We start from the raw sequence: 22,949 nt of genomic DNA on the forward strand, positions 1-22,949 counted from the left end.
AATGCAATACTTTAAATGGGGTCTCACCAGAGCTTTCTATCTGGAACATATTTCCACGTCTTTGAATTCCAGCTCCCTTGAGATAAAGGCCAACATCACATTAGACTTTCAAATTATTTTTTCGCAGTCCACTGGCTTTTAGTGATTTCTGTACTTCGATCCCTAAATCTCTCTGCTCCTCCATAGTTCCTAGCTTCGCACCATTTAGAAAACACTCTGACCTATATTGCTTCCGTCCAAAGTAGATGACCTTATTCTTCCCCATATTGAAAGTTTGAACAGGCTGGGGCTCTTCTGTATAGAAAAGAGGAGGCTGAGGGTGACCTGATATAGGGCTTTAAGATTATGTGAGGGCTTTATAGGTTAGGCATAGACAAGGTGTTCGCACTTGTGGGAGTGGGGACTCCAAAATATTGGGGCCATGAATATAATCCAGTCACTAATGTATCCAATCTGGCATTCAAGAGAAACAGACTTACCCAGAGAGGCGTTAGAATGTGCAACTCGCCACCACAAGGAGTAGTTAAGGTGAATAGAATGGATGCATTTACGGGGAAGCTGGATAAGCACATAGAGGAGTTTGCTCATAGGGTTAGATGAAGAGGGGTTGGAGGAGGCTCGTCTGCAGCATAAACACTGGTATAGTCTAGTTGGGCCGAATTGCCTGTTTCTGTGATGTACACTCTATGTAATTCTATGTAAGCTCCATCTGACACAGTTTTACCAACTCACTGAATCTATCAATTTCCCTTTGTAACTTTATGCTCCCATCTACACTACTCACTGCGCCACCTAACTCGATGTCAGCGACAAATGTGAGTATTCGGCTCTCTATTCCTTCATCTATGTCATTTATACATATCGGAAAAAGCTGATGCCCCAGAACTAATCACATCCTGTCAATTTGAGTACATACCTTATTATCCCGGGCCTCTGCCTCCCACCTTCTAACCAACTCCCTACCCATTTCAATAGGTTGCCTTAAATTCCACGCACTCTAATTTTTGTTGACAGTCTCTTATGTGGTCCCTTATTGGATGCCTTTGGAAGTCAATGTACATATAACACCCATAGACACTCCATTATCGATCACATTAGTTACATCTTCAAAAAGTTCAACGAGCTTTGTTAGACTTGACTTACCCTTTACAAATCCATGCTGGCTCTCTCTGATTACTCCATATTTATCCAAGTGCTCAGTCATTCTTTCCCAATAACGGATACTGGTGGAATTTCAATTACCAAATGTTGTGGTGAGTATGGATTCCTTGCAGGAGGGAGCTGGACAAATTCCTCAGAGGAAAGGATATTTCAAATTATAGAGGGTGAGTTATGGCATGTGGTGGGACAACTGAGATTCATGAGTTACTAGTCTCCTGGAGCTTGCTTGATTGCCTTGAGGGTTGGAGAGGAATTTACCACAGTTTTTCCTAAATTGGCCTCAAGTTTTCCTCTTTTTTTGCATATATTAGGGGATTATATGACTGGAGGAGGGCGGGGCTATGTTTGGATGCGGCAGCTTGATGGACCGAATGGTCTCTTCCTGTCCTTCTCATATGTTTGTATCAACTCTTTGGGAAGAGAAGGTTAGAAGATCGTAATGTTTTGAGTACTGAAGAAATGGCTTTTTTATTGTAAATTTACAATAAAATTTGGCAGGAATGTCCAAGCTCATAGAGTCATAGAGTTATACAGCACGGATAGAGGCCCTTCGGCCCATCGTGTCCGCGCCGGCCATCAGCCCTGTCTACTCTAATCCCATATTATAGAGTCTCGGTGGGAAGTTTAGGTGCCTACCATGAAATCTCACTGACCACATCTAAAGTTTAAATGTTCATCCATGTTCCCATTAATTTGCAAATGTCTCAAACTGCTTATGCTAACAATTCTTGGTGTTATGATTTAGAATTTACCCACCAATATAACGATAGTACTAACAACAGCCAGTTCCAAACCTCCAGGACAAACTAGCCAGTGACGATAAAGTCCCAAGGGAAGTGAAACTTGTAGCATAAAAGGAAAAACTTGGAGGGCCATGGGGAAGGAGCAGGGAAGAGGGACTAATTGGATAGCTCATCAAAGAGCCAGCACGGGCACGATGGGCCGAATGGCCTCCTGTTGTGCGGTAAGATTATATGATTCTAAAGACATATCCAAACAGTTCTCCTTCATAATTCAGAACTCTCAGATATACAATGAAAAGGTTTCCTTTGGCCCAAGCGCAGGATCTATGAGGTGAATTTGTGGCAAAAAGGGGAAGTGATTGTAGGGAGGGAAGACTCTAGCTTACACTGATCTCATGATGAGTACCCTGGAGAAGGAGTTAGCCTCACAGCAGGCATGCATCTTTGACATGACATGAAAACCTGGATTAAGCAGTTGGTGATGAGTAAGCCTGGCATTTAGAATTGAACTTGGATGTCTAGAATATCAAGATGCTTAGCACAACACAAGCTGTCCTGCTTTAGTCCCTCCACGACAATGAAAGTAGATGTCCTAAAACTGATGAGATTTAGGACAACATCTACTTAAATGTATTAACTGAAGGCTGGAAATGAAGACACTGGATTATGTCTCTAGAGTTTGGTGATTCCATTGATTGAGTTGCAAAGAGGCAAGCAATAACTATAAAGCTCCACACCTCCAACAGGTGGAACCAGTATTTAGCAAGGTATACTGTATGTCCATGCTGTGTTCAGAAGGATGGTGGCAACGCCATTGTGGTTAGTTGTGCTGTTCACCATGTTGCTCATGAGGAACTCCTATTACTTGCTGCCTGCCTAGCATTCAAACCCATGTCAGTTTTTTTAATGACCAACTAGTGACTGTCCTCCTTGTGAGGGGTGGGAGATACCGAGCCAGACGGGTGTATAGTGCTCCAGATCATCACTGATGATCAACCAGCCAGTCTGACTCACTGATGGAACCTGGAGTGTGGACCAGTCACCGGGCGCTCGGATTGTTCCTACTAATCTCCAGAAAGCTCTACAGGTCAAAGCACAAGTTGGTAGGGTGGTCCTCGCTGGACAAGCAGTGCACAACTTACCGGCACTCGGCTCTGGAGAGCTGCATGATGTTAGCTGGTTAAACACTATTATCCCCGTGGACAGTTGGGAGTCTTGTACCTTAACTCTAGGTAAATGGGATGGGTCCCTATAGCGTGTTTGCTCACCATATTGAGCAAACAAAATTTTGTAGGTGAGTGTACATTTATTTGTTGTTTGAATTGGTATACTTTTGAATATGATGATGGGTTTACACTGATGTCAGACACTGACTGTTCCCCCCCCCCAAAAAAAAATAAGCGTAAGTAGAACTGAGTTGCGTGAACTTTCTTGACTCCATTTGGCCAAGACAATAGTTCGCACACCTTTAAAGTGTTCGGGTGGGGGAATCGGAACAAGTTAGGGATATACGAGAATTTATGTTTTAATTGTACTTGTGTGGGAGAGAAGGGAAGGTGAGGAATGGGTTTCTTTTTGAGATCCGGTCAATTCGGCAAACGCAGCAAGAAGTTCCTTGAAAATTCAGATTAGACGGTCGGCGGCAGGGAGAAGGTTCATCGATATGGGAAATGGTTTAAAATCTAGAAAAGAAAATACAGTTCTCTGTAAATATTAAATGTGACTTTAAATGTATTTTCTGTTTCACATTTGCAAATTGTTTAGTGAGAGCAGCTTTAAAAAGATTTCCCGAAACATTTATTCGGATACATTTATTTCAATAAACGGATAGGATTTGCCGTCCGGATCGTTCCTCGTTGGTGTTGAGTTTCCCACTTCGTTAACTCCACCTCTCCTCACACTCGGATCTTCCCCTTGACCTGTCCCGGCTGCTCTCGCTGTGCTCTGGTCTCCAATTTGCTGAACCCCTTCAGTTTCCACCTGGTGCCCGAACAGTCAGTTCAGTTCGGGTTTTATCTCCCCGGATTAAACATACTTTCGGGCTGCTCTTCCCAGGATAGGACACAATGTAATAAATATTCAATTAACCTATAGATTTCTTTCCCGGGTTGGTAAGGTTTTTTGAGCTTCGTTGAGTTTCTGTTCAGTTTTTGAAATGTCAGTTCGTGCCCCAGATTTGACGAGGCCTTTTACAGCCGACGAGTATTCTGGCTGAGAGTGCGCGGCTCTGGGCAGATACAGTTTCATTGTCAACCTAGTTAATTAACAGAAGGGGTGTGCTTGGATGAGTTTATTACTATCTGGGTTAGCGGGCCGGCATTGAGCTGCACAACAATTAGAAAGAGTCCAATGTGTATGGTGATATCACTTGGATTTTAGGGAATGTGTAAACATTTGTAGGGGATTTTGCGGAGTGTGTAAACATTTGTAGGGGATTTTGGGGAGTGTGTAAACATTTGTAGGGGATTTTGGGGAGTGTGTAAACATTTGTAGGGGATTTTGGGGAGTGTGTAAACATTTGTAGGGGATTTTGCGGGGTGTGTAAAGAATTGTAGGGGATTTTGGGGAGTGTGTAAACATTTGTAGGGGATTTTGGGGAGTGTGTAAACATTTGTAGGGGATTTTGGGGAGTGTGTAAACATTTGTAGGGGATTTTGGGGAGTGTGTAAACATTTGTACCGGAGATTTGTTGGCCCGTGTGGTTTGAAAACTCAGCATCAGCCATCCACTGGTCGGAGTAAGAGAAGGAACTGACGGCAGATTGGAAGAGGAAAAGTATCCTTACATAACCTTCGAGGGAGACCTGTTATTTTTGATGAATGTTAGCAAGATGTGGAATTAATTAGAAGTTCCGCTCTATTCCTTGGAGCTAAACGGGACCAATACTTTTGCTTTTGGGCCGATTAGCTTCAGGGTAACGGATTTAAGAATCCGAATTTTGCCAAGCTGAAATCTGGAAGTATTAAATTAGAATTCATGCACTGTCATTTCATAAGAACGTATGAGAAGGAGCAGAGATGGCCATTAGATCCATGGAAGCTCATCCCTCTTTTTATGTTGTTCCTATTTATTACCAATTTTCAACCAATTTACCTAGTCCAGTTTTTATCCTGTATTCCTGTAGAGTTTCGTCTTTCGTGTGTAACTTTTGTCAAAAGCTTACTGAAAGCCCAAATAAGCCGCTCCATAGCGAATTCTATTATCAAATGTATCCCTCAAAGGAAGTCCAGGAAGTTTGTCAGACTGGATCTTCTCCTTCTAAATTTACTCTGGCGGATTATTAAGTTGTAGTAGCTTCAAGTTCTTCAAAAAAAATCTTAAGCTTTGACATTAACTGGACGGATGAGTTCTATATTACCCATATGACTGAAGTGAATTAAGCCAATGTTTGTGAAAAAAACGTCTCCCCTGCAGTTGGTGACTGGAATTCTTAATCACTTTTCAAAATTAAGGGGCATACAATTTCTGGATGGAAATATATTAAGTTTTGGGGCTTCAAAGAACTTATAGAATAAAAACGTATTCTTTTTATAGCACCTTTGACGTCTTCAGGATATCGCAAAGCATTTAACAGCCAACGGATCTGTTTTTGAAGTGTGGTGGCTCTTGATTTGTACACAAACGTGGTAACTAATTTGTGCACGGCAAATCCCACAAACTACAAATAAGTTAAATGACTAGTTAACCTGTTTTTAATGATGATGTTTGATGGATGAAGGTTAGCTAGAAACCCGATTCTTCAAATAGTGGATTGTTTAAACGTCTTTCGTGTGTCTTATCCCAAAGACAGCATCCCTAACAATACACTCCCAGTACTGTACGAGCGGCAGCGTAGATAATGTACTCACCTCTCGGAGTGGGGCTTGAACGCTTAACCTTATGACTCAGGCCAGAGTGCTACCACTGAGCCAAGCTGGTATTTTTTTACTGGATTCCTTATCGATAGGTTTTCATTTCCACGTGGAGCCGTATCTACACAGAACCACGGAGATCATAGCCACCGAAGAAAATCAGTAGCTTCTAGATGAATGGGTCTTCACGTTTCAGATGGAGGGATAGATCTGTTGCAGATGAATAGATGACTTTGTTCTGCAAGAAGGTTGTCTGGTATATGAGTGGAAGAATACTCTTGTCACAGTTAAAAGGATGTCTGCATCCCATTATTTCATTCGATGATCGAATAAGGGTAATAGCCCTCGTTCAAATAAAAATCAATCCTTAATCGAATTCTTTTAGCAAAATAATTAAACAGTTGTGTAAAAAAAAGTCGACAACTTTCAGTGCCTGAATTATAATTGTACAAAATACTAATTCTGGATGGTCTGTCTTCTGTATAATGCTTTGGTCTAAACAGACGAACTATCCATTTCTGGGTGGAGCGACTACCTGGTTCTGAATGTTTTGATTTGGGTTGAAGATGGATGGGGCAGATGCCTGGATTCTGCATAGAAGGATTTTTGGCATCTGTGTTCAATGGTAATGACCGAGTTTGGGATAAAAGAATGATAGATTTTTGGTCAGCGGTTGTTGATTTCTGGAGACGTGGATGTTGAGTTCACGGTTTACGACTTGATGGCTGTTTGGGTTCAGTATGGAAAGCTGTCCCGGATCTGCCCAAATTCTGGGTATGGGGAAGAGGGGGTGAACCTAGATATCAATGGTGGGCTTGCTGGGTTGTGGATCGAAGCACTTCTGGCTTCTGGGCTGAGCTTTGAAAGGAAGGATGATTCTTTTTCTTGGCTGAATAGCAGTCTGTGTTAAAGGTTTGGTTCTGGACGATGATTCAGATTCTTCATGACTTAGATCAGAATCAGTATGCAGGGGTGACCTAAATCCGGTTCAATGCAGTATTTGGGTTTGGGGTATTGGATAGGGGCTGTTCCAGTTCTGGGTGGAGGAATGAGTTAATTCTTGATTATATCCTTGATGTAGGAGTGACTGGGTTCTAGGTTAACGGAAGCCCAAGTTTTGGATAGAAATGATCAGGGTTACTAGTGGAGCACTGCATGGATGGAAGCCTGTTAGAATACAGCATGAATGGATAAATGATTGGTCCCACTTATTTTGAGTTCCTGTTGGAATTATGTATGGTTTGTGAGTGATAACATGAGCATATGTATAGATGGCTATTTTAGTTCTGCATGGAGAAGGTAAATGTTCTGTATGAAAAGATGGCCCGATCCCAAATACAGGGTAGACCCATTCCTGGATCAATGGAAATATGGGTCTCATCTTTATGGACAGCTGTCTGGATTCTGTATGAGTGGAGGTATATGGAGGCTTTAAACTCTGAAGAGGTTCCGTGTGAAGAACGTTAAGAGGTTTGCAGGGAAAGTTCTGGATTGAAGGAGTTCCAGGTCCAAAAGGGATGCTGACCGGCTTCTTGACAGAGAACTTTGTTATGGGGTAAGATTTGTTCGGTTTTTGGAGGAAGCGCTCACTCGGTCCTGAATGGCAGGGTGTGACCCGGTTTCTGGGCTGTTCCGGAGCAGGTGTAGAGAGACTGGCAGAAAGTCGGCTTCGATCATGTGATTCTATGAATGGAACCTGACACCGAGCGGCGGGAGGGAGATGGGTCGGGCTAGGGCTCGGGCTCGGGCTCGGCAGCTCAGGGATGGAGACAACCAGAGTCACCAACTCCCAGTTTAAATCACCATCATCCCCTCCCGCCCCCACCCCTCCAAAAAAAAAAACTTCCAGTTTCTCATTCCTTGCCACGACGTCCCGGACTATGGATTATCTCGGGATACGCTGGAACTGAGCGGTTGAGCCGTTAGTGATCAGGGTTGAAGGCTGCTGTTCAGGTCCCAGATCAGCTCGGTGAGTCTGTGTGATCCCATCAACTTATTTAACTTATTCAACCTCTTTTTAAAAAAATACTCGCTCTCCATTAACCTCTACCGTCTAAGAATAAATGAATCGAACACCATCGGTTTCCCCATTTTGGTTTGTGACATTTTTCATTGTAATGTAGGAAAACATTTGTGATGATTGGATAAACTAAGACAGTACCTTGAGTAAGAACTCAAGAATTTAAGTCACGAAATTAAAGTGAAAAATTTGAGTTTGGCTAAAAGATAATTAAAGGAACTGTTCTTGTACACACCGAATATACGAATGACATGCTCAAAATCACATCTTTGAATAGCTTGCACCTTTTTGTTTAGCTGTTGCATGCTTCACAAATGACAGAAAGCAGCGCCTGCTTGTTATATATGTGTGTATATACATGCTTTCAATAATCCTCTAAATATTAACTAGCACTTTGCCAGACATAGGTGACCGAACCCTAATTATTAAATATGTGTTTCAAAGTCGCGAAATAGAAACCAGATTTTTTTTTGCAGCTTGTTAAAAATTATGTCCCGAAAACGTATTCAAGTAGTAATATCAAATTTACTCTTTCAAATTAAACTAAACCAAACCAAAGAAGCAGAAACTAAAGCTGAAACCTTAGCTGTCTGTGGCTGGAGGTGCTTGATTAGTATTTTTTTTCTGGAGCGCACACACACACACTCACACACATTCACATACTTGCACTCTGACACACACTCACCCTCACCCTCACATGGTTTAGTTAAAACTGGATTCGATGCATTTTTTTTCTAAGAAATGATGTGCATGTGCTCGCTGCTGAAGGTGAGAGGAAGGGAAAGTCACCGTGTCCATATAACTATTTGCTGTCCACCTTTGGAATGGTAAATCAAAGGGTTCGGGCGGCCCTTGGGCTGTTTTGGGGGCTCTCTTGGTTTTCAGGGTGAACCCTTTTTGGGGAAATCCCCATGACTGTTATATTTTTGGGTGCCTTCGTCGCTGGTCCGGTGGGTGTTATTCCTGAGATCGAGGGTTGGGGACTGATGAGTTCCTTCGTATTCTGTATTTGAAAAAAAAAGAACACTCGTGTTTCGAACAGGACCGAGAGGCTAGCTCCAGGAAGTGGCCGCAGAAGACTTTTGGAAAGGAGTCCAACAGCATGTTGCAGAGCAGAGGGTGGCGCTTTCACAGAAACACTAAGCCCAAACTGAGCATCGAATCTGTCTCATGAGAGCAGCCCCCAGGAGATTTCTCACCCTTGCCGCTTCGACCAGAGTCAAGACATGTCCGATTAGCTGGGGATTTAAACACAGCGCACATTATGAGTTGCAAGGGGCGACGAGTTCGACCGGTGCGCAGGAGGAGCGCCTGTGTCCGGCCCAGATTACAGGGAGCTCGGATTGGGACGCGGACAGCGGACGGTAAGTTTAACAATCCTACCACTATCAATTTCTCTCTCTCTCTCTCGATATATATGTATATATATATATGGCCCACATATTTAAGTATTAACATGCAGAGATCTGATTAATGGACAGTCAGGTTGATCGAATATATGTAGAGCTGTGAGTCTCACTTTCCAAATGTGACTATGAATTCTTTCATATGTTTTAATATCCACACGGATGTAATGGTGAGCAGGGGATTCCTGGCACTTTGTGGTCAGTAGTGGGCGACAAAGTGTCACTGTCATTCATATTAAGATCTGTAAGGCCGCGTAGCTCAGACATAACCCGCGTCATGTTATTTTCACACATCATTCTTGTAACAACTCGTGTTCAATTTTCGGCGGGTTCCATTAGCTGGGAGTTTATAGTAGACCCAATAATGACTAGTAAAGTTGTGATGTGTATTTTTGTTTCTGCTGGTGACGTTTTAATGCACCATTCCTGTTGTGACAAAGGGCGGGCACCTCCAGGGACGATGCTACTCTTTTGTTACGTGCAACAATATGGATGGGAGGAAGGTGGTAGAATCCACTGTGTCAAGTGGTCAGCATTAGCCCATCTGTCAGAGCAGTCTGTGAGCCGGCAATGTGGGATTGGCCGGGCAGAGGTACTAGTTTGAAGTGGGCACTGCTAATCTGCCCCTTCCTACATGTGTTCTCTCAAGCAAACAAACTATACTAATTATTTCACACTGGCATGTCTTTTTAATCAGGCTCCCTTTGCCTTTGGGTCAGATCCAAGGTATAAACGAAGACTGCTGCTCTGCTAATTGCGTGTTAGGGCTGGCTGTTTTTTCCACAAGTGTGAAGAAAGTCTCTTTCAGTAGTGAAAGAGTGCACGTCACACAGCGTGGTGGGTGAGATGCTCCGTTTATTTTGAAGGCCATTGTTACAGATACATTTTACATGATACATTGGCAATAACAGAGACTTGGCTCAATGAAGGGGAGGATTGGGTACTTAATATTCCTGGCTACAAGGTATTCAGGAAAGATAGGGAAGGAAAGAAAGGAGGGGGGCAGCAGTGTTGATCAAAGAATCTATTATAGCACTGGAAAGGGATGATGTAGTTGAGGGTCGAAGACAGAATCTATTTGGTTAGAATTAAGGAACAACAGAGGAGCTATTACGCTATTGGGTGTATACTATAGGCCACCAAATAGTAGGAAGAAAATAGAGGAGCAAATTTGCAGGCAAATTACAGAAAGATTCAAGAACCATAGAGTAGTGATAATAGGGGACTTCAATTATCCCAGTATAGACTGGGACAGTAACAGTGTAAAGGGCAAAGAGCGGCAGGAATTCCTGAAGTGTGTTCAAGAGAACTTTTGAAACTTGTGTTTCCAGCCCAACCAGGAAGGAAACAGTATTGGATCTAGTTCTGGGGAATGAAGTGAGGCAAATGGAGCATGTTTCAGTGGGGGAGCATTTGGGGAACAGTGATCATAACATCATTAGGTTTAGAGTTGTTATGGAAAAGAACAAGGAATAATCAAGCATAAAAATACTTAACTGGAGGAAGGCTAATTTCAGTGAGTTAAAAAGGGCTCTTGCCCAGGTGGATTGGAATCAAACATTAGTAGGCAAAACAGTAATTGAACAATGGGAGGCCTTCAAGGAGGAGTTGGTTCGGTTACAGATTAGACACATTTCCAAGAGGGGGAAAGAAAGGACATCCAAAGCTGGAACTCCCTGGATAACTAAAAATATAGAGATTAAAATGAAACTGAAAAAGGAGGCTTATGACACATGTAAGGTTCATAACACCAACATAGAACCAAGCTAAATACAGAAAGTACAGAGGAGATCTAAAAAAGGGAATAAGAAGGGCAAAGGGAGAGTATGGGAATAGATTAGCGGCTGACAGAAAAGGGAACCCAAAAGTCTTTTATAAACATATAAATAGTAAACGGGTAGTGAAAGGAAGGGTGTGGCCGATTAGGGACAAAAAAGATCTTCTTGTGGAGACAGAAGGCATGGCTGAGGCACTAAATGAATACTTCACATCAGTCTTCACTAGAGAAGAGGATGCTGCCAATGTAGCAGTAAAGGAACAGGTAGTATTGATATTGGATAGGATAAAAATAGATAAAGAGGAGGTACTTAAAAGATTGACAGTACTCAAAGTAGAAGAGTCATCCGGTCCAGATAGGATGCATCTTAGGTTACTGAGGGAAGTAAGGGTAGAAATTGCGGAGGCTCTGGCCACAATCTTCCAATCCACCTTAGATATGGGGGCGATGCCAGAGGACTGGAGGATTGCAAATGTTATACCCCAGTTTAAAAAAGGGGAGAGCGATTAAACCCGGCAACTACAGGCCAGTCAGTCTTCCATCGGTGGTGGTGTAACGTTTACAGACAATAATCTGGGACAAAATTATTTGGCACTCAGAAAAGTATGAGCTAATAAATGAAAGTCAGCATGGATTTGTTAAAGGAAAATCATGTTTGACTAATTTAATCGAGTTCTTTGATGAAGTAACGGAAAAGGTTGATGTTGTGCATATGGACTTTCAAAAGGCATTTGATAAAGTACCACATAATAGACTCGTCAGCAAAATTCAAGCCCATGGGATTAAAGGGACAGTGATAGCGTGGATACAAAATTGGCTAAGGGACAGGAAGCAGAGAATAGTGGTGAACGGTTGTTTTTCAGACTGGAGGGAATAATACTGTAGTATTCCCCAGGGGTCAGTATTAGGACCATTGCTCTTTTTGATATATATTAATGACCTGGACTTGGGTATACAGGGTATAATTTCAAAGTTTGCAGATGACACGAAACTTGGAAATGTAGTAAAGAATGTGGAGGATATTAACAGATTTCAGGAGGACATAGACAGACTAGTGAAATGGGCAGACACATGGCAGATTAAATTTAAAGCAGAGAAGTGTGAAGTGATACATTTTTGTAGGAAGAATGAGGAGGGGCAATACAAACAAAATGGTACAATTTTAAAGGGAGTTCAAGAACAGAGAGACCTGGGGGTGTACGTACACAAATCTTTGAAGATGGCAGGATAAGTTGAGAAGGTTGTTAAAAAAGCATATGGGATTCTTGGCTTTATTAATAGAAGCATAGAGAACAAAAGCAAGGAAGTTATGCTAAAACTTTATAAAACACTGGTCAGGCCTCAGCTGGAGTATAGTGTTCAGTTCTGGGCACCACACTTTAGGAAGGATGTCAAAGCCTTAGAGAGGATGCAGAAGAGATTTACTGGAATGGTACCAGGGATGAGGGTCTTCAGTTATGCGGAGAGACTGGAGAAGCTGGGGTTGTTCTCCTTAGAGCAGGGAAAGTTAAGAGGAGATTTGCTAGAGGTGTTCAAAATCAAGTACGGTCTTGATTGAGTAAATAAGGAGAAATTATTTCCAGTGGCAGAAGAGTTGTTAACCAGAGGACACAGAGTTAAGGTGATTGGCAAAAGTACCAGAGGCGACATGAAGAAACATTCTTTTATACAGAGAGTTGTTATGATCTGGAATGCACTGTTTGAAAGGGTGATGGAAGCAGATTCAATAGTAACTTTCAAAAGAGAATTGGATGAATACTTGAAGGGGAAAAATTTACAGGGCTACGAGGAAAGAGCAGGGAGTGGGACTAATTAGAAAGCTCTTTCAAAGAACCAGCACAGGCACAATGGGCCGAATGGCCTTCATCTGTGCTGTAACATACTATGATCCTATGATAGAACTGTAAATCTGAATGTCATTCCTGACCAATATAGAATCAGATACATGCACAAAAACACAGTACATAATTCTATGTTGTGTAAAGAACACTATCGGAGAGTAACATGTATAGATAGATAGCAGAACTGAATTAATGTACATTTCCAGGCAAGCAGAGGTAGTAAGGACATGAGAATGTGACCCATTAATTGTGCAAAGTGAGGTCACCACATAACAGCAAGATCTAAAGGTAATAATTGAAAGCAATGTACTGATTTCTACTGTACTAGTTGGGGGGACGGGCAGAAGTTTCTTACCTATATATCAGCTCTTGACTCTTCTGTATACTGTAACACTGTTGAACTAATTTTTAAAATTAAAACACTGGATGAACTCTAAAGTATGGTGGTGGTAAGGCTCAGACCAATTAAATACATCAAAATGTAATTGTGTTTTGGCAAGAACCGGATCACTCTCAAAAAATGACTTGAATGTGGAATTGATCATTGTGTAAAGTTTTCTGGTAGAACGATTAATCAGACATTCAGTCCCATGAGTTATGAACTTTCCAGTCAGTCATAAGGCATGACTGCAATCTTCTTTATACAACACGTGTTGGGTGCACAGACTATGTGGTAACAAAAAATATAATGCACATTCCATTGTGTCAATAGTGAATTAAACATTTAATTTGAAATGAAACATGAAAACAGATGTATAATGTGAATGCTCATCAAAACATAAGAAGGTAGCAACATGGAAAAGGTCATTCATTGTTCAGATCAATGTATAAAATGTACATACCTTTTACGTCTTCCTTCTGTCCTAACACTCAGCCCATAGCCCTTTATTTCCTCGTGAATATATCAACTTTTTTACATGCTACTACTGAATCCATATTCACTCCATTTGATGCCACTCTATTCCATAAGTTAAAAACATTAAAATATAAAGTAGTTAGTGACTCTGCTTCCCTATTCGAAAGTGCCTGGCTTTGCCTTGGTGCCAGTCGGAGAAATTCAAAATTTACTATGCGTATGTTCAGGGGTGAAAACTTGCATCCTGTCACTCTACTGACACAGAGTATTGGGGTTTTAACATTTTGTATGACAGCATGTCCTTCTGCACAATGTATTGATCAAAATTGTGAGGACAGCCTTTATAATTCTCTCTCAATTTCTTCAGTCTTTGGATATGTTCTGTATTCTATTTCCCCCTCACTGAGCATCCACTGTATCTCTTTCCCCCTATTTCCTGTTTGAAAAGAAGCAGCATTTTGCCTGTGTTCTATTTTGGAATTGAGAGATTACTTGTGAGGAGTCCATTTAAAATTGTCACAGCCGAGACCAACAATTGTATTCTTATTACTTCTAACCAGTACCAGCAACTATTGAATATGTCAAAATCCCATCCCAGGCAGGCCTGTTCTTTTTAGGATTCTGGGATAAATGGCTGGGATGAACTTTTCTGTTCCCTCACAATTGAGTCACTGTAAAGCACAGTGTGATTCATAATACTGCTCTGTTGTTCTCCACTGGGCTGTGTTGCCCTGTTCTTAATTGCAGCAACAATGGTGCTGCACACATATATTCCATTTGGAAGAGATAAACTATTATGTCTGCCCTTGAGAAACTGGCTTTTTTCTTAACATGTGAGATGGACTATTGTGACTATTAAGCATGTGAAGTAGCTATGTTGCTGTATATGAATTATCAATCTCAAGAGCTCGAGCCTAATACAGCAATGCAATGTGAAACAGGTAGCATTTATTCAGAACAAAAGCTATTCTAGTCATAATACTTTGCACATTTTACTTCATTGTAGATTGATCAGGATGTTACATAAGAACATAAGAAATAGGAGCAGAAGTAGGCCATACGGCCCCTCGAGCCTGCTCTGCCATTCAATAAAATCATGGCTGATCTTCTACCTCAACTCTACTTGCCCGCCCTATCCCCATATCCCTTAATTCCCTCAGTGTCCAAAAATCTATCGATCACAGTCTTGAATATACTCAACGACTGAGTATCCACAGCCCCCTGGGGTAGAGAATTCCAAAGATTCACAACCCTCAGAGTGAGGAAATTTTTCCTCATCTCAGTCTTAAATGGCCGACCCCTTATCTTGAGATTATGACCCCTAGTTCTAGATTCTCCAGCCATGGGAAACAGTCTCTCAGCACCTACCCTGTCAAGTCCTAAGAATTTTATATGTTTCAATGAGATCACCTCTCATTCTTCTAAACTCCAGAGAATATAGGCCCATTCTACTCAATCTCTCCTGATAGGACAACCCTCTTATCCCAGGAATCAATCTAGTGAACCTTAGTTACCAGGGATGAGGGGTTACAGCCATAAAGATAAATTGGGGCTTTTTCCCTAGAGCTGAATAGGACACATCCAATCCGGCCAATTACCGCCCCATCAGTCTACTCACAATCATCAGCAAAGTGATGGAAGATGTCATCGACAGTGTTATCAAGCAGCACTTACTCACCAATAACCTGCTCACCGATGCTCAGTTTGGGTTTTGCTAGGACCACTCAGCTCCAGACCTCATTACAGCCTTGGTCCAAACATGGACAAAAGAACTGAATTCCAGAGGTGAGGTGAGAGTGACTGCCCTTGACATCAAGGCAGCACTTCAGCGAGTGTGGCACAACGGAGCCCTAGTAAAATTGAAGTCAATGGGAATCAGAGGGAAAACTCTCCAGTGGCTGGAGTCATACTTAGCACAAAGGAAGATAGCAGTGGTTGTTGGGGCCAATCATCTCAGCCCCAGGACATTGCTGCAGGAGTTCCTCAAGGCAGTGTCCTAGGCCCAACCATCTTCAGCTGCTTCATTAATGACCTTCCCTCCATCATAAGGTCAGAAATGGGGATGCTTGCTGATGATTGCACAGTGTTCAGTTCCATTCGCAATCCCTCAGATAATGAAGCTGTCTGAGCCCGCATGCAGCAAGACCTGGACAACATCCAGGCTTGGGCTGATAAGTGGCAAGTAACATTTACGCCAGACAAGTGCCAGGCAATGACCATCTCCAACAAGAGACAGTCTAACCACCTCCCCTTGACATTCAACGGCATTACCATCGCCGAATCCCCCACCCGTCAACATCCTGGGGGTCACCATTGACCAGAAACTCAACTGGACCAGCCACGTAAATACTGTGGCCACAAGAGCGGGTCAGGGGCCGGGTATTCTGTGGCGAGTGACTCACCTCCTGACTCCCCAAAGCCTTTCCACCACCTACAAGGCACAAGTCAGGAGTGTGATGGAATACTCTCCACTTGCTTGGATGAGTGCAGCTCCAACAACACTCAAGAAGCTCGACACCATCCAGGACAAAGCAGCCCGCTTGATTGGTACCCTATCCACCACCCTAAACATTCACTCCCTTCACCACCGGTGCACCGTGGCTGCAGTGTTACCATCCACAGGATGCACTGCAGCAACTCGCCAAGGCTTGTTCAACAGCACCTCCCAAACCCACCACCTCTACCACCTAGAAGGACAAGGGCAGCAGGTACATGGGAACAACACCACCTGCACGTTCCCCTCCAAGTCACACACCATCCCGACTTGGAAATATATCGCTGTTCCTTCATCATTGCTGGGTCAAAATCCTGGAACTCCCTTCCTAACAGCACTGTGGGAGAACCTTCAACACACGCAGCGGTTCAAGAAGGCGGCTCACCACCACCTTCTCAAGGGCAATTAGGGATGGGCAATAAATGCTGTCCTTGCCAGCGACGCCCACATCCCATGAACGAATAAAAACAAAAGGTTAAGGGGGGCCTGGCAGAGGTCTTCAAGTTTATGAAGAGTTCTGATTCGACAGTGATAGGTTATTTCCACTGGTCAGTGAGACATAAAGAGAAGGCACATACTTAAGATAATCACAGAAAGAATTAAAGGGAAGTTTAGAAAAATATTCTTTACACAGGTGATTAAAATGTGGAATTCCCTAAGCAGAGTTCTTAAATTCCTTTAAAAGGGAGTTAAATAGTTCCATAAAATTAAGGCACATGGGAAATGAGCAGGGGAGTGATATTGGACTGGGAGAAATGCACTGGCGCAGACTTGATGGGCCGAATGGCCTGTTTCTGTGCTTTAACATTCTATGATTTGTATCTTGTATCTACCAGCATGCTGCAGGCATCATAATCCAAAGTTTTACACTTTGCAAAACAACCTTTAAAAATAAAGAGAAAGAAAACTATCCATTTTACACTGGGTTCTTCTGATCTGGTGCCAGAAATTTACAGGCAGCTACAAATACCTTCTAATTAACCCCAGGTGCTTAAATGTAGCTACAATTACCTGCAACACGACCCTGATATGTGCTGCTGACCTCAGGCTACGTATCACCACAGAGATCCGCTACTCTTTTCAAAAAAATCGTCTAAATTCCCAGTAAATCAAAATCGATAAATCTTAATATATCTCTATCTATATCCATAAACAAATTCTTAAATCTAAGAATCTCAAAGCAAAAAATTATACTCCCTCATGGCTGAGCAAATTTAGCTAGAGTGCAGCTGAGCCAGAGACCGGGAAAGTCCCATGTTCAATCTCAACCTGGCTGGCGGTAAAGATGCTACAGTGCACCTCAGTGCCTCTGAGCTATGTTGTTGATCATGGTTCCAGATCACCATCATCATCTTGCTGCAAATGTGTACATGTGGATTTTGTGTGAGGACAAGATCAGGCTCAGCTGTAATTCCGTGCCCTCCCCCCAATATGTTTGAATAGTGTGCTGACACTCAGTGTGAAAGCGCACAGGTGAATAATGTCCACTTGCTTGAGCTACTGGAAAGGAGCGAAGCGAGGGAAGAAAATTGGTGGAGAAAAGATTAGCAAAAAAAAAGCATTGGAGAAATGGGAGAATAACGTATCCACAGCAAAAGAACATACACATTCACAAGGAGTCTGCACCATTAGCAAGTTCACAGCCAGTCACAAGCATTTAACAGAGACAAGCCGTCAGCAGTTAAATCAACACCTCCGCTGATCAGTCAAGTGAATCAGTTCACACCTAGTCACAAGAATGCCGCCTCACAATGGGAAATTTACAGAAACGCCTCTCCAATCTGACAGCATCACTTCCATGAAGCCCTAGTCGTGCCTTATTTTGGGTGAGAGAAAATGCATTTTGTTACAGCAAAATCTCCACTTTGCCTACAGTAGCAGAGCACTCAATAAAATAAAAAAATGATAGTCCCACCAAGTAACAATTTTCAATCATATATTCACAATATTTTACAGTTATCTCCACAACAATTCTGCTTAACTTTCTTGCCTGTACAATCAAAGAGAAAGAAGCTGAGAGAACCATGAGGGAAAAAATGGAGAGCAGGGAAACATCAGGTGTGTGTCAGTGTGTATGCCAAAGAATTTATGTTGCACAGAAACTTCCATTTGCCTCCTTGCACTCTGAAATCTGCCCCATTTACATTGTGGGGTGGATTTTAGAACACCGGCAGCATCATCAACAACAACTTGCATTTATATAGCGTCTTTAACGTAATAAAGCATCAGATAAAAACTCTGTACATGCAATCTTGTACTCTCGCAGTTGTTTAAAAAGTCAGGATCGTGACTTTCATTTATATTAATGACCTGGACTCGGGTATACAGGGTATAGTTTCAAAGTATGCAGGTGACACGAAACTCGGAAATGTAGTAAACAATGACGAGGATAGTAACAGATTTCAGGAGGACGTAGACAGACTGGTGAAATGGGCAGACACGTGACAGATGATATTTAACGCAGAGAAGTGTGAAGTGATACATTTTTGTAGGAAGAATGAGGAGAGGTAATATAAATGAAATGGTACAATTTTAAAAGGGGTGCAGGAACAGAGAGACTGGGGGTGGGGTGGGGCGTATGTGCACAAATCTTTGAAGGTGGCAGGACAAGTTGAGAAGGCTGTTATAAAAGCGCATGGGATCCTTGGCTTTATTAATAGAGGCATAGAATACAAAAGCAAGGAAGTTGTGCTAAACTTTTATAAAACACTGGTTAGGCCTCAGCTGGGGTATTGTGTTCAATTCTGGACACAACACTTTAGGAAGGATGTCAAGGCCTCAGTGAGGGTGCAGAAGAGATTTACTAGTATGGTACCAGGAATGAGGGAGTTCAGTTATGTGGAGAGACTGGAGAAGCTGGGGTTGTTTTCCCTAGAACAGAAAGGATAATGGGAGATTTGATAGAAGTGTTCAAAATTAAGAATGGTTTTGATAGAGTAAATAAAGAGAAACTGTTTCGAGTGGCAGAAAGGTTGGCAACCAGAGGACACAGATTTAAGGTGATTGGCAAAAGAACTTGAGGTGGCATGAGGAAAAAAGTTTTACCCAGAGAGTTGTTGTGATCTGGAATGCACTGCCTGAAAGGGTGGAGGAAGCAGATTCAATAATAATTTTCAAAAGGGAATTGGTCTATACATGAAGGGAAGAAATTTACAAGGGAGTGGGACTAATTGGATAGCTCTACCTAAGAACTGGCACGATGGGCCAAATGGGCTCCTGTGTTATATAATTTTATAATTCTATGATTTTTTTTTTGTCTGGGTTCCATCTAGACCAGCAATATGAAAAGGTAGTGCTGACCTGCACAGATTGTCTGAGTCCTAAATCTGCCCATGGCCAGAAAATTGATGGCCGCTGGTGGCTTACATTGCCTGTGACAACGATTTACCTTGCTGCCCCAGTTCTTTTGCCTTTGCTGGTGCAGAGATAAAGCACCTCTTGAGGCGGTACTACACACCACTACTATCAGCAATAATGTCATCTTTGGTTCAATGGATGCAGTCTCGCTGCTGAGTCAGAAAGTTGTGGGTTATAGCCCCACTCCAGAGACTTGAACACATAATCTGGACTCACACTTCGATGCAGTACTACGGGAGTGCTGCCTTGCTGTAGGTGTCGTTTTTCTGATAAGACGTTAAACTAAGGCGCTGACCACCTATTCAGGTGGATGTAAAAGATCCGGGTGCAATATTCATAGAAGAGCACGGGCGTTCTCCCAGTGTTCTGCAAACATTTACCCATCAAGCAACAAGCCCAAAACAGATTAACTGGTGACAAAAGCAAAATACTGTGGATGCTGGAAATCTGAAATAAAAATAGAAAATGCTGGAAACCTGCCTCTCCAAAGATGCTGCCTGACCTGCTGAATGTTTCCAACATTTTCTATTCAGATTAACTGGTGATTTGTTTTCTTGCTAATTATGGGATCTTGCTGTATTCAAATTGTCTGCTATGCTTGCTGATTGCATTTCAAAAAGTAATTCATTGGCTGTAAAGTGCTTTGGGATACTTTGAGGATGTGAAAGGTACTATATCTTTTGTCCTTCTTTCTCGCAGACTGCCTTCGGCTGACCTCAGTTGGGGCTGCTACTGCTGGCCACCCTGTCGTGTAAATACAGCAGAAAGTGTTAGGTCAGAATATCCTGAATAGATGAAACTCTACAAAACACCTTGCAAAGTGGCGATGCTATACTTGGAATATTGACCAGGGATTTCCTTGGAGCTCCTGCTGCTCCAGCCCATGCAGCTTGTCTAATGTTAGTCCATTTACAGGACTGGATTAGATAATTTCCATTTCTCTTGCATTGATAACACATCATTATCTAAGTTGAGTTATGGATTTATCCATTTCTTTTCTGAATGCTTCAGCTGTGTGTGTATTTATTCTATGAAGGGCAATTTATTTCACCAGTTAATACGTTTTACATTCAGGTTGAGGTCTCCTGATCTATAAGCTGCTTTTCTAGTTCAGCACTTTTCCCTATTCACTAATTTCCTTACAATTTTAAGAACTTCTGAGTTGAACTTTTCCATATATTTGTGAACACAGCTAAGAATACTTGAGAAAGGAATCTATGAATAAAATATTTTAGTATTTTTAATGGGCTTTAATTTCCTTTTAAATATTTTTAGCAATGCTGTTGCAAGTTCAAATGGCGAAGGGTGCACATTTAATTCAGCTTTGACTACCATAAGAACTTTGTAAACATATAAAGGATTGATATACAGTATTCGAAGTTGAATGCCTGGTTTAATTGATTGGATTTTGATTTAGATTTCTAAATCCCTGACTAACCAGAAGAAATGATTATGTTCATTAAAATTTGTGGTAAAATCCTGGTTACTCATTGCTGTAAAATCAAGCAGTCACGGCTACACACTCGACTGGTGACTGCTGAGAAAGATCTTGTGTGCACTCATGATATTGTAAACCAATTTATAAAGAAAGAGTTTACAATATCAGTACACCTTGCACTCAAAGGTAATTTTGCCTGTGTGCTAAATAAGTCAGGCAAGGAGAACTTTTCAAAAGCCAGCTATGTGTTATTTATCAATGAAACAATCCCTTCTTGTCAATAATGCTGTGACAATCCTGGTTTAACATCATTTCCACACATGATGCTGTTTTGCAAAACACAGGTTCCAGTGGCAAAATGTGAACGTAAGAATCCACAGACCCCAAAAAGGCAGACTATCTTTATGAGAAGGAGTAAAAATAGCTGGGAGTGTGCTCACACCTGTAATGGTCTCTCTGGATTCAGATGACATTTATAAATCGCTTGATTCTTTGTGATTCATGATGTGATCTGAACTCCTTGTGTATCTGTAGCCATATGGTGCACTTTTAGGCATCCGCTATTCTCTGTCCAATGATTAAAATGAATGTTTAGGCCTGGAACAAGTTTTCAGAAATTTTTATTTTATTGAAATGTTATAACTGTAGTTGGAGGTCCCTGTTCTTACCTCAGCGTTGATAGTGTCATCTCTCCCTCCCACTGTAGAATTGTTCAGCTGGTGCCTCATGGTTCATTAGTGTGGTGTGGGAGAAAGTCTGCCAAGACATGATCGAAGCAGAGGTAAGCACCTGCAGCTCCCCTTATAAACTTTGAAGATAATGTCCTCCATACAGAAACAGACAGTTGTAAAGGATAGGTTTGTAGAGCACTGGGTTTGAATACCTTAGGGACTTGGGTATGAATCCGCCTCAAACTCACAAGCATTGTCTTTATGCCAGCTATAATGGTCTAAAATGAAATGGGTTTGGGCACTCAAAGCCTATTATTTTTTAGTGAGCATGAATTCATAACACAGAAGTGCTCATAATTTGGCACCAATAGACATGAAATTGGTAGTCTTGCTCACAAAAGCCACAAAATTTATTGTTGTGGGAAATGGGAATGTCAGACTGGCTGTAGAAGGAAGTAGTCTTCTGTGGTTAAGGTAGCTTATTGGGACAGAGCCCAGGCACCGTTACTTTATGTCTATCTGTGATACACCTGACCTGAAAGTGCTTGATGCTGAGATAGTTCCAAAAAATAGGATGATAATACTGTAAAGGAGCAATAGCTTTAGATTGTAACTATTAATCTTCAAATGTATTAAGTGATCATCATTTTTTTTCTGTAACAGACTAGGGTCTGAGCAAAGCAATACAAGAGATTGTTACTGTGACAGACCTGGGGATGGAAAGAGCAGTAGCACAAGACTGCTGGAGTAAATAAGTCCACACCTAACTATAGATGAGAAAGAAAGGCATGCATTTATATAGTGACATGTCTCAGAAATATCTCAAAGTACTTCTCATACAGTTAATTACTTTGAAGTGGCCTGACCGTTCTTATGTAGGCAAACATAGTAGTCATTTACCACACAGCAAAATTCCACAAACATCAATGAGATGAACGACCATTTAATCCATTTCTGGTGGTTGTTGATTGAGGGATTAATATTGGCCAAGATATTGAGGAGTTTCCTGCTCTTCTACCATGGAAGCTTTAATGTCCATCTAAACTGCAGGAGCAAGCAGAAGGGGCCTCAGTTTAATACTTTATTCAAAGAATGGCACTCCCTCAGCACTGCCCTGGAGTTTCAGTCTAGATTAAATGCTCAGGTCTTAGAGTGGAGCCTGTACCCTCATCCTTCTGATTCAGAAAGCAGAAGAAGATGGATTGACACTTTTATATTTACATGCTGTTCCCTGTGTTTATATGGTGAGGAAGAATTCATCATATGGATTGTCCAGTAAGCTATCCATCCTGAGCTTTCCTTGCTAATACCCATACACTGAATTTCATTCGCCA

The 22,949-nt window shown here is 41.9% G+C and overlaps 1 protein-coding gene across 1 annotated transcript in view; it reads left to right on the top strand.

Moving 5' to 3' along the window:
• Positions 1-9,008: 9,008 nt before the first annotated feature.
• Positions 9,009-22,949, top strand: part of LOC137324975 (glial cell line-derived neurotrophic factor-like) — a 78,896-nt gene continuing 64,955 nt past the window's right edge. The window contains exon 1 of the mRNA XM_067989670.1: positions 9,009-9,139. Within this exon, the coding sequence (XP_067845771.1) occupies positions 9,040-9,139 (100 nt within the window). The 5' untranslated portion in view covers positions 9,009-9,039. The remainder of the gene's footprint in view (positions 9,140-22,949) is intronic.

This window comes from Heptranchias perlo, chromosome 9 (assembly GCF_035084215.1).
Source record: "Heptranchias perlo isolate sHepPer1 chromosome 9, sHepPer1.hap1, whole genome shotgun sequence".
Classification (NCBI taxonomy): domain Eukaryota; kingdom Metazoa; phylum Chordata; class Chondrichthyes; order Hexanchiformes; family Hexanchidae; genus Heptranchias; species Heptranchias perlo.